General features: G+C 34.7%; 1 protein-coding gene across 1 annotated transcript in view; it reads left to right on the top strand.

The window, feature by feature from the left end:
- CPLANE1 (ciliogenesis and planar polarity effector 1) overlaps positions 1–12,597 on the top strand; it is a 91,817-nt gene that overhangs the window by 58,979 nt on the left and 20,241 nt on the right. Inside the window, 7 exon segments of the mRNA XM_015595319.2 lie at positions 759–863; positions 3,384–3,455; positions 4,340–4,449; positions 4,793–4,976; positions 5,179–5,328; positions 6,661–6,932; positions 10,521–10,608. Coding sequence (XP_015450805.1) covers positions 759–863; positions 3,384–3,455; positions 4,340–4,449; positions 4,793–4,976; positions 5,179–5,328; positions 6,661–6,932; positions 10,521–10,608 — 981 coding nt within the window.

Genomic DNA, 12,597 nt, shown 5'->3' with positions numbered 1-12,597 from the left:
GCTTGGGTGGAAATTACCTCGTGTATGGGATATACAGTCTGAATTTATTATCTCTCCCCCACCAACTGGTTTGTTCTCTATCTTCATTTGTATCACTACCAGCTTAACCCCAAAACATAGGTTATTCTGATTTCTGCCTTCCTACTCTCTCACAGTTAATAACCAGTACTTTCCTATTTTCCTTCATTTGTAATTTTTCAATTTATCACTCTCTTCTCCATTCCTCTTCGTTACTAGGTACTTATTTGAACTGATGCAGCAGCAGCATCTGTTTCATTGCTTTATTTCAATTTTATCCACTCAAATCTATTTTCCACATACTGGCTGAGGTGTTTTTTCTAGAACATCAGTCTAACCATATCACTTCCCTGCTTAGCAGGTACTGGATCGTCATCACCTAGAAGAATATCTCGGTGTCTAGGCTGGGCATACAGAGTCCTCCACAATTTTGATTTTGATTCCACTGAGCTGCCCTTGAGAGTCAACTTAGATACCACCTCATTCAGAAAGTCCATTTTGGTAACATCTTGACACCCCATACCTCACCTCTCTTGAGTTAGGTGCTTTGCTTTAGGGCTTCTCAATGATTGGTGCCAGTGTTTTGTTGTTTTATATATATATATATATATTTTTTTTTTTTTTAATTTATTTTTTTATGGTGACATTGGTTAATGAAATCCAATAAGTTTCAGCTGTACACTTTAACAGTAAGGCATATATACATATATTTACACTGTGTGTTTGTTGTTATATTTAAGAAATGCTAAAAGATGATGTTACTACTTCAGCTGGATTGCATTTCATGGCCTCTGTAAGAAAGAAAGCTATAGGATGTCAGGATGCAAGTACAAATACAGATCCAGGTAAAATGCTATTTATTTGTAAAAATTCGTATGTTTTGCAATATTTAATATATGTAGACTTTCTCTTCAGAACTGATTTACAGGAAATTTTAAATTATGTGATATTAGTTAGTCATTTCAGCTTCTTGTCCCTAGCCCTGATATATACTTTACACATTTTAAACTTAAAATCAAATCTTCAGTTGAATTTATGATATCTTGATTAAAACATAATAGAGATATTTGTTCAGAAATGCCATGGACTACATCTTAAATCAGTAGAAGTGTTTCAAATTCAGGTTCTCTAGTCCATTAATTGCCTTCACTGAAATTTCATGCTTCAGATTGAGAGGCCTGGACTTTTGGCCAATAAAATTGAATAGGAAGAAGACTAGATTGGGTTTAACATGGGAAGAGTATGTGTGACTGTGTCCAAGAATAGAAGAAATAAATGTTGGGGGAGCTGTTTGGAATTTTGCCTAACAAACTTCCTCATTAATATGTGCTCTGCCCTTTGTGTTTTAGTAATTCTTTTATATATTTGGGATACAGTTTCTATTAACTATATAGAACCTTGTAAGTGACTTTTTAGACCTCTAATTTTATAATGTTTTAAAATAATATTTATTGCTATGGTTTCAAAATAATATATGATCATCGTAGAATGTTTAGATAATATAGCAAGCCACGAAGAAGATGAAATTAATGATCACACTGCTCAAGTAAAATTTTGATTTTTTTTTTTCCTCTTTTGTACGTTTTACATAGTTAAATATGAGATATAGTACAGGCGTGCTCCTTGACTATCTGAACTCTCATTGTCCTGGTATTACTGCTGTCTTCCTTTCGAGTTTAACCCTTCATGGGTCCCAGTGTTCATTTTTTTCCCAGGTACCTTGGGACACTCTCTAGTTAATGTTTTTTTTTTAACATATCATTTCATTAGTTATTTACATTATAGTGCATGTTTGCTGCGGTGTTGAAGGTAATTCATATCTGATATGTTCAGTATTGTGTATTGCACAGAAATTAATGGATTAAATGAATGTTAATTAAGTGATGTTTAAAATGCTTAGTATTATTTAATAATCTTTGATGGATAATTATTTAGGTGTTTAAGAGTTTAATGATATTTGGGAGATTGGATGGGCTAGGACACCTTTTTCGTCTCTTTCAAGATAGTGGAATAAAGTCTCCTGGTATCCAACTCTGCAGCACATTTTCAGGAATAGATTAGATTAGGATAACAAGGATTACCTGTATTTTGTATTCTTTGTTTTTTACTTTGATTTCTGCTGAAGGTGACAAACATTTCCATATCATCAAAAAGTACTTTGTAAGCACATTCCTTCTTCCACTTGTGCCATAAAATATTTAACCAATTCCTTATTGTTGAATGCATTAGTGATTTCCAGTATTTTTCTCCTATTAATAATTCTTCTGTGAGTTATCTTCTTGCATAAGAGCCTTTTTTTTGTCACCAACTATGATTTAGCTCATTGTTTTGACTTTTTGGATTGGTAAAATCTACTGTTTTTTCATATTTCTTTCTGAATGAAGTTGAGCATGTATGATGTTTTGTGATGAAATGATGAGCATGCATTTGAGACCTTTTAAATTTTTTTTCAATTACAGTTGACATTCAATATATTGGTTTCAGGTGTATAGCATAGTGGTTAGACATTTATATAACTTAAGAAGTGATCCCCCCAATAAGTCTAGTACCTCCCAACACCATACATATTTATTACAATATTATTGACTATATTCCCTACGCTGTACTTTACATCTCCATGACTATTTTGTAACTGCCAATTTCTACTTCTTAATCCCTTCGCCTTTATCACCTAGCCTCCCAACCCCTGCCCCTACCTAGCAGCAGTCAGTTCTCTGTATCTATGAGTCTGTTTCTGTTTTATTTTGTTCTTTAGATTCCACATATAAGAGAAATCATATGGTATTTGTCTTTCTCTGTCTGATTTATGTCACTTCGCATAATATCCTCTAGGTCCATCCATGTTGTTGCAAATCGTGAGAGTTCGTTTTTGTTTTTTTTTTTATGGCCGAGTAATATTCCATTGTACATATGTACCGCATCTTCTTTATACAGTCGTCGATTGATGGGCATTTAGGTTACTCCCCTGTCTTGGTGATTGTACATATACTGCAGTAAACATAGGGGTGCATATGTCTTTTCAAAATAGTGTTTTGGATTTCTTCAGTTAAATCATTTGAGACTTCTTACATTTATCATTGAGAAAGCCTTTGAAAGTTCTTGCTGGGTAGTCTTCTAAAGTCTGCAGCCTATTTGCTAAGAGTCTGTTATTCATCCAGGTTATCCTGCCCAGAATATAAAAAATAATAAAATCTGAAATTATCATATTAATTTTTTTAGAATAAAAAATTTAAGCTGTCAATCTACTTTTTACTACCTTATATAACCAATTTCTTAAAATCTACATTCATATATTTAATTTTTTCTGTTTGCAAAATCTATTTTTTTCTGTTTTCTCTTTTTGCCTCAAATCTCCTGACTACAAGATAAAGAAGCTGCTTCTCAAGAAGTTGTTTTTGAATGTCATAAAAATCAACAAATCATTTCCTCCGCATCAGGTATGATTTCTTTCTTTTCTTTTCTTTTACTTTGAGAAGGCATGACTAATTAAAGATTATGTCTGCATGATGCCAAAATAGGAGTTACCATCCCCCATAAAAAAAAGTTAAACCAATAAATCAATTTAATAGAGATAGAATGATAATTTAAAATTTTTCACTTTCCTTTTTTCTAGTTTTATGGTTGTCATGGTTTAAATTCAAGCCTTGGTGCAAGTTTCCAGTACCCAAATAACAATGAATTATGTTTTGCATATAAAATTTGAAACTAATCTCTTCTTTTAAATGCTGGGAAATAAGATTAGACTGTCTGCTGACCTATTGTGACAAGTTCTTTATCTTACCTTTGAATAAGAAACTAATGAGTTTTATAATATTTAGATATTAAACAATTTAAGTGGTAAAATTTAGCTATGAGCTCTTTGAATTTACTAAAACCACCTAATTGTACCCCTTTAAAGGATGTGAATTATTCTTAATAAAGCTATTAAAATAAACAAGTAAACAGTGTTGAAAGTAAAAAAGAAATTAGTTATGGGTTAATTTCCTAAGATCTGGTTTTATTGAAATTCTCCTAAATAAACATGACAATATATCTGAAATGGTAATAGGAAATATAGCGTTTTCTTGACATGACTTAGATACTTTATTATTCTTGTGAATCGTTCACATGAAAAAAGAATAGTCAATCTGCATTCAACTAAGAATTACTCTAAATTGCCTTTAGAATAGTATTTGCTGTAATTTAATTATACCTGTGAAATTTCTACATATATCTTCGGCAAATACATTTTATGTTGTTTGTTGCTAATTTGTTCTTATGAAGTTAATGCCTTAGAGCTATTTATGGATTTTATATTTCTGGTTTTTCTTTTAATTTTCAGAATGTGAACCTTTGAATGTTCCTCAGCAATTGGCTCCAGATGTATGTCTAAATCTCAAACTCTCCACTGAAATATCAGAGAGACCTTTGTCCCCTTCAGCATCTGATAAGGTATTGAATTTGGTTTGTGTTTTATTAAGAAGTTTTAATACCTTTATGCTAAGATTTATTATGGTCATTCTCATTATTCAGTTGTATAGATGCAATGAGTCTAAAAATCTCACCTATGTAGCTTTCTTGGAAAAGTCAAACATTAAAATTTAAATATTATACCCCAAAATATTTGCGAACTAAGACCATAACATACTTCTTGCAGCTTTCTGTAAAAAGAGCTCATATGAGCTCTTCTTGGTTTCAGAATTAAATTTTTTTTACTGCAGGGCTTGGGGTGGGCAGAGTGGCCATATAGAGTAAAAGAATGTAACCCTTTTTGATTTTATGTGTTTTGGCTTAGGTCGGACACACTTACATAAATGTGATTGACATTGAAGCTGATGATCTAGAGGAATTACCTTTCAGAGAAGAGCCTTCAGATGATATTATCAGACAGCATCTAGAAGTCCCATCTTCTGCAGAGTTACATTACATGGCAACTTCAGTTACTAGTGCTGTTCCCCTGCGCAATTTTAAGAGTCAGGGTATTTTTTTCCTACTTTTTAAAAAAACATTTTGAAGTTATTTAATATAGCATTGTTAACCCTACTTACATTTCTTAGCTCTCCTGATCTATCTGATCTACTGTACTTTTGGATGTTTAAATTCACACTGAGGCATGTTCTGTTAATCTTCCAAATACTTTGTTTAGAATCAATCTTTGTATGCTTTTCATATTCTTGTTAGAATCTGACAGTTCTGCTGTGGACTTATTTATTAAACCTGCAAAAGTTTCTCCATCCTCTCTGGATAGAAGAAGCTGGAGAGCAGGCATTACAAAAGCAAAGGAGCCTGGTATCGCCTCACCCACATCATCAGAAATACAGCAGGACAAAGGTGAATGCCCTAGATGTATAGCATGACTCTTTAACTTCCCTGAATTACTGTTATATTAGAAATAAGCACTAACACTTGGTAATTGCAAAAGAAACAAGAAAAAGGCTTTTCCCTTGCTATGGAGAGTGAAGGCAGATAGGTAAATGGGATGGATTTCCAAAGCAGAGACCCATGGATATTTTGCAGGGAGATTACAGATCTATTTGTGCATATGTCTTTTCTCAAGTAATGAGGCTAAAAATAAATACTCTGTTGGATTTCATGAATGTTTTGGTGTTAAAAAGGAATTCTCATTTAAAAAGGTGAGAAATTCTAGAATTGCACATAGAAAATACATAAGCATGGTAGTCAACAGCATATTATTAGCAAAATATTTCATTTTATAGTCATAAATCAGGTTGCATTATTGTAAAATATTTGCAAGCTTTCGAAGAATATTTCTTCAAAATCTAGTTATGACATCCTGCGAGCGTTTGGATTAATATGCAATCGGACTTTCTGTAACAGGAAGTCTTCTGGGTTCCACAGTTATTAGGAGGAGTGGACCCAGCTTTGTGGTTGTCCTGCACTGCCCATTCATTGTGTATAAACGGCGGGCACTCAGGAGAAGTGAGGAACAAGGAAGGGATGAGTGGCAGGGCATGTATGTTACTGCTGCATAGACAGGTAAGTGCCAGTATTTCAGATTTTGAAACCATTGCCCTCTCTTCTGTCACATGATGACAGAATTCTGCTAGGTGTGTGGGTAGTGGAGGGAGGATGTGTGAAGCTAGCATACATCTAGCTTTCAGCCTGGGAAGTGAAAAGAGCATGGTATTTAGATTCAAATAGAACAGACCTGGGTTTCAATCCCACTTCTGTCACTTAATAATACCTTGGAGACTTTTTGCAAGATGATTAACATTATCTCATCCTCACTTGTATCTCTGTGGGACTCAACCTTAACAGTGTTGTCATAAGGGTTACATCTAGCCAAATGCCTGTGGCTACTTAGGTATCCTGTTAGTTGGTTTTCAAGTAAAGTTTTAAAAAATCATTAAGATATTAAAGTTGCTTTTGATGGAGTGTATTTTTGTAGCAGAGGATAAAAGTAATATTCAAACTGCCTTGTGTATGGAGGTTTGTGGTCATAGTAAGAGATATGCATTCTTATCTCAACAGACAAATCTCAAGTCAAGAAGCCAAAATAGTATTTCTAAGTATATTAAATTAAAACTGATTTGAAAGGGAATGTTATGTTGACTTAAAATAAGATCTTCAAAAAATAAATCATCAGCATCTACCGCTCTTTTAATTACAGTCAATTTTGATATTACCTTTATTGATATTTAGATATGCCAAAGCCAGAATTTCGATTCAAAGAACAGAGCTCAGAGTCAGATGCTGCAGAAGATTATCAGCTGCCAGCTGACCTTCTGCAGGAACCACTGCAGGATGTCTTCGCCGCTCGTCCTGCTGCGCCGAGCTCTGCAGCTTGCCACCTAGAGCATCTCACCTCTAAGCTTCTGGAAATTGATGAACAGCTGCTAGCAATACAGAACATTGCTGAAAACATAGAGCAGGATTTCCCCAGACGTGGAATGCTAGAGCGACATTATGATAAGGTAGACTGTCTTTATTTTAGTTTGTTTGGTGCTGAGTTATTAGGTTTATAGTGTTATATAATTTTGGACACTTGATTTTTCAAAATAATAAGAATTTGGTTTATGCTAGAGTTTCTCAACCTCAGCATTACTGACATTGGAGCCTGGTAATTCTTTGTTGCAGGAGGCTGCCCTGTGTATTGTGGGACATTTGGTAGCACCCCTAGTCTTTACCCGCTAGCTGTCAACAGCATTCTCTCTAGCTGTAATAATCAAAAAATGTCTGCAGACATTGTCAAGTGTCCCCTGGGGGGGCAAAATTGCCCCCAGTTGAGAATCACTGCCTTAAGCTTTTAAGGAGTAAACCCATGCTTCCTACCATGAAAAGAAATACATGAATTACAAAACCAGAATGTGGTTTTTAAACAAACCCTGCTCCTAATCAAGTATCATTTTCTTCAGCAAGTTATTCGTAACTTTACAAATATCGTTGTCCTTATACTTGGAATTCTCAGTTTCTTCAAAGTATTTTATGCAATGGCTTAGTAGTCCTTAGAAGTTTTCTGTATGTTTAAAAAGTATTCATAATAAAGAGGTTAATGTTTATCTCTATTAGTATCTTGGTAGTTAGACAAATAAAAGGAAATCTCAGCATTAATTAATTATTGTGCACAAATATCCTATCTTTTTTTTTTAGGAAGTAAAATTTATATAAAATAAAGATTAAAGAAAAAATAGTAAAAATATTTTGAATGTGTTAAAGCCTTATAAATTGGGAAATACAAATTGGTCTACATGATAAGAATTTCATTATTGACATAACTACCAAATATTCCAGGTTGTTAGCATGTTGACATTTTAAAGATACATTTATTAGGTTTATAGTGTTTCTTTAATCCAAACATCTCACACATATTAAAAAGTTAAGATTAAACATATGTGGAACTACACTGAAAAAATATGCAGTAGAACTACTTACTATTAAATAATACTATGATATTTACTTGGTTTTTTTGTTGTTGTTGTTGTTTTAACCTTGATTTGGATCTGTCATTTCCAAATGAATGTAGAGTGTCACAGTTGTCCTTGGAACTCCTTATGCCTGTGTTCTTGTATATTAAGCATATCGAAAGCCAGATGTGTTACTTACACTTAAATCTAGTCTTTGTGCTGACTCGGTCACTCTTACCAGAGTCCATGAATCTCTTATTTCTTCAACAAACATTTATTGAGCTTCTACTACATGCTAGGCCCTGTGCTAAGTTCTGGGAATAGAAAGATAAATAAGGCATCATCCTTACTCTCAAGGAGCTTAGAATCTAATAAAAGAAGATAGAAATATACATACACCAGTAAACACAAGTGAGCAGGATATGGCGAGGACACACAGGCACACATGGCCTGTTGTGACTAGACAGGTAAATGAAACTGTGCCTGTAGAGAAGGCTTTGTAGAGGTGACTCTTAAGCTGGTAGTGAATTGATATTCATCAGTAGATAAGGAAGAGCTGATGAAACATTGTGAGCAAAAACAGAAAGGTGTCAAACGGCATAGAGTGTTTGGGGAAGTGAATCAATATTAGCTGGAGGTAGAAGTTGTTGGGACTGAGCTTTAAGAAGCAGGTAGGAGCTTGATAAGGAAGGATGGAAAGTATTGTTTGGGAACCGGCCAAGAGTTTAGGATTTTATCTTATAAGCAGAAAATGAAGAACAACTGAAGAATTTTAAGCAATGAAATGTTATGATCAGATACCCTGTCAGCAGTGCAAAGGGTAGAGTACAGAGGGTATGGTGGAGAGCAGGAAGGTCAATTGGACCACAGTGGTTCTGAACTGGCTGCTCATTAGAATCATCTTAGAAACCTGTCAGAAAGGCAAACTTATGGGCCCCCTACCCGTGACCTTCTGATTTTAAGTAGGTCTGGGGTGGAGACCAGGAATATGTACTATTAACAGCTTCATAAATTATTCTTATGTAGCTAGCTCTATATGAGGTCTACTGATTGGTATTTGCAATCCACTGACTACCAAGCCAAGACTTAATAATAACCTGAACTTTAGCATTGGAGATGGAGGGAAGGATGTAGCTGAACTCAGGTTAACTGGCTGTGGGAAGGTGAGAAGAATATAGAGATTCACAACAGTGTCCACACTTCCAGCCTGGATGAATGGTGTCATTTTCTAAACTAGGGAAGAGGAAGTGTGTGTGTTTTGGGAAGAGGAAAGCACAGTGCTTTCTGTCCAGGTTATGTTAAATTTGAGATGCTATGAGATTAGTAGGCAGTTGGACATATGCTTCCAGACCCCAGGAGCAAGATCTGGGTTAATGGTACAGATTTTGGAGTCATCAGTCGGGAGGAAGTTCAAATTACAATAGTAGGGACACTCACCCAGAGAGCACATTGAGTGAGGAAAAAAGGAGGATCAAGTACAGAATTCTGGGTGCACTGACTTTTAATGATGAGCATTCAGCAACAAAGCCTGAGAAGGAATAATCTAAGGTCATAAGAGTCTCAGGAGAAAGCAAGCCAAAGGAGAAGTTTCAAGAAGGAATTTCTATAGTTCTGGGTCCATTAGATAGAAGGACAGCTGTGCATGTCCTGATCACTTGGGATGCCTTTTCCAAATATACAGACTAGCTCTACTGAATGGGGGGTGGCGGAGCGTCATACACATGGATTTTGAAGTTTCTGAAAATTCCCCTTTTGGCCCTGGCCTTTTAATATTGGAGGGTAGAGACTGTCTTTTGCTTGGTACACGGCAGGCGTTTGATAAATGTTTTTTTAATGACTATCTTTGCTCTCTCATTTGTAGATTCTGACTAATAAAATCACATTTATATAATAAACGCTTATCACCAGAAGTTATTAATTGTAGCACAAACTTCAAAGACATTTTCAAGGAAGAGTTCTAAAAATGGTTGATCAAACTCCATAAGTATTTAATTTCTTTTTTCTAGTATTTAATTTCTTTAATCCAAACATTTAACACATATTAAAAAGTTAAGATTAAATATATGTGGAACTACACTGAAAAAATGAGGTAGAACTACTGTTATGCAACGATACTAAGTATTTAGTCTCCCAAGGTGACTACTTCGAAGGAAATATTAATTTAAACGAAGGTTTGGCATATTGGTTTAAGGTGTTCTCTTCCTATTATAATGCACACATAAATACAAAGATACTGACTTGCCCGTTTTACTTAAAAAAACAGCTGTATGCCTGGAGGAGGCAGCGGGGTATGCTGGACGAGCACTAACTAGGAGCCTTGAAGTGCTGGGTTCAGATGCCACTAACAAAGTCACTGAATTTCTCTGGGCCTTGTTCTCTCTTTAAAATAAAAGGTTTTGTATAGATGGTAGTTAATATTGCTCCCCATTCTAAAATTATATGATATATTCCTGAGCCTCTTAAAAGTTTAAATCAGTTTAGCTACAAATAAGTAAAATATCCTCCTCTTCATTGATCCCCACCATTTAACTCATTGGATTTAATCCTATTTCTTTTGTTGCATTAATGCAAATGTTTAAAACCTACATAAAACTGTTTATAATATTTTGAAATTATCAGACTACAAAATTTGTTATTTTCCTGTGTGTTTTTCTACAGTTTGAACCTGTGGATCACATTGAATTGTCTCCTGGCCCTGAATCTGAAAAAACATTGGCTTCAAAAACCATTAGCATTCCCAAAGAAGGTCTGTGGGGCATTGCGAGGGGCGGGGGGAGGGGAGGGGTAGATCTGAAGCCTTGCTTTAAAAGAATAAGCATTGCCTTTTGGGAATGCTGGAAATACAGATAGTTGTTATATGTGAGTTGAAGCCATCAGTATCCCACCCTCAATTTTTAGACTGGGATTATTTTTGTGATAATGTGATTGGCTCCCACCTCAGGCCATTTTTTCCTGAGAAGCCTATGTCTCACCTCAGGCCTTTTTTTTTCTGTGAAACCCATGGTGTTGCCTCTTCTGGCTTTTATACCAGAGTGGAGCAGTGTGGGCTGCACATTAGTTTTTGTGACTCCACGCTACCAGCCACACACAGCTGGGGAATACACAGAGCTTTGTGCTAAGTTGCTATTTGTCTGGGGTCATCAGCTGTGCTGGAATTTGAGGTTCTGGTTAAGTGGGCGGGCAGTGTTGAAGTTTTAAGTTTTTGTATTTTTTTTGAAAGGATGAAATTAGGGTAGTTATTTTTTAAAATTTCTACTGTATCTGTAGTTGTTTATATCTGCATTCTCTCTCTCATTCAGTCTTGTCAGCAGTTAATGTGTTCAAAAAAACCAGGCTTTGGTGTTGATTCCCTATTGTCTTGATTTTCTTTTCATAAATTACTATTTTTAGCTTTATTATTTTTTCTGCTTTTGGAGACTGGTTGGATTTTTCCTAACTTCATTCTTTTTCTAATATACACATTTGAGGCTGAACATATTCCTGCAAGGACCTAGACAAAGTGTTGATATATACTATCTTTTGGCACTGTTCAGATATAAATAGTTTGTAATTTGTATTAAGAGTTCTTCCTTGCTTATAAAAGGGCTTTTTTTTAGCTTCCAAATATTATGGGGTTTAGGTTATATTTTTTGTTAATTTCCATTTTCATTGTATTCTGATTAGATCAGTATTCAATAACATCAATTCTTAGGTATTTGTTAATATATCCTTTGTGGCCTAGTGTATGTAGTCAGTTTTTGTAAATGTCCTGTGTTTATTTGAAAAGAATAAGCACTTTCTGTTGGTGTATGTGGGATATACCTACATCTATAGATATAGATGTATAGATAATATAGTTGACCCTTAACGACACAGGTGTGAACTGTGAGTTCACATATATGCAGATTTTTTTCAATAAATTCCTGTACTTTTGATCCATGGTTGGAAGTTTACAGTTTCAGAGGGTGAACTTTATGTATTGATCTACTCTATTTTAGGGAGGACTTGAGCATCTACGGATTTTGATATCTATGGGAGGTCCTGGAACCAATCCCCTGCAATACCAAGGGACAGCAATACCAAGGGACAGCTAAATTTTGGGGGAGTTAAAAGTTATATGTAGATTTTTGACTGCATGGGAGTCAGTGCCCATAACCTCATTAGTTAGGGGTCACCTGTATAGTATAGGCACACGTGGGTGTGTGTGAGCACACGCATACACTTCTAAATTATATTGTCTAGATTTTCGGTATTCTTTAATTTTTTTTTTTTTTTGGTCTGCTTGAGCTATTCATTTCTCAATAAGTGCATAAAAATTGCCAGTGATTATGGAATTGTTTATTTTTCCTTGTAATTTTGTTAAGTGTTGCTTTATATAGTTGAGGCTATGTTATAAAATGAATATAGTTCATGATATTTTTTTGTTGAATTTTGTCCCTTTTATCATTAAATAATGACACTCTATCCCCAATAATGCTTTTAGACTCAAAGTCAGTTTTGTCTAATATTTCCATTTCTACTTTGTTTTACCTGGTATATTTTTTGATACATTTTATTTTTTAAAAACTTATGGAAAATGTCAAACATATTGCAATAGAAGACAGCATAGTATAATTAACCTTCATGTACCCAACAACCAACTTTAATAGTTATCAACTCATGGCCAATCTTGATTTATGCATATACCCACCCACACTTCCCACCTTTCCTGGATTATTTTGAAGCAAATTCCAGACAGTACATTATTTTATCCATA

The sequence above is a fragment of the Pteropus alecto genome, unplaced genomic scaffold (genome assembly GCF_000325575.1).
Source record: "Pteropus alecto unplaced genomic scaffold, ASM32557v1 scaffold338, whole genome shotgun sequence".
NCBI lineage: Eukaryota > Metazoa > Chordata > Mammalia > Chiroptera > Pteropodidae > Pteropus > Pteropus alecto.
This window is presented reverse-complemented; position numbering and strand designations above follow the sequence as displayed.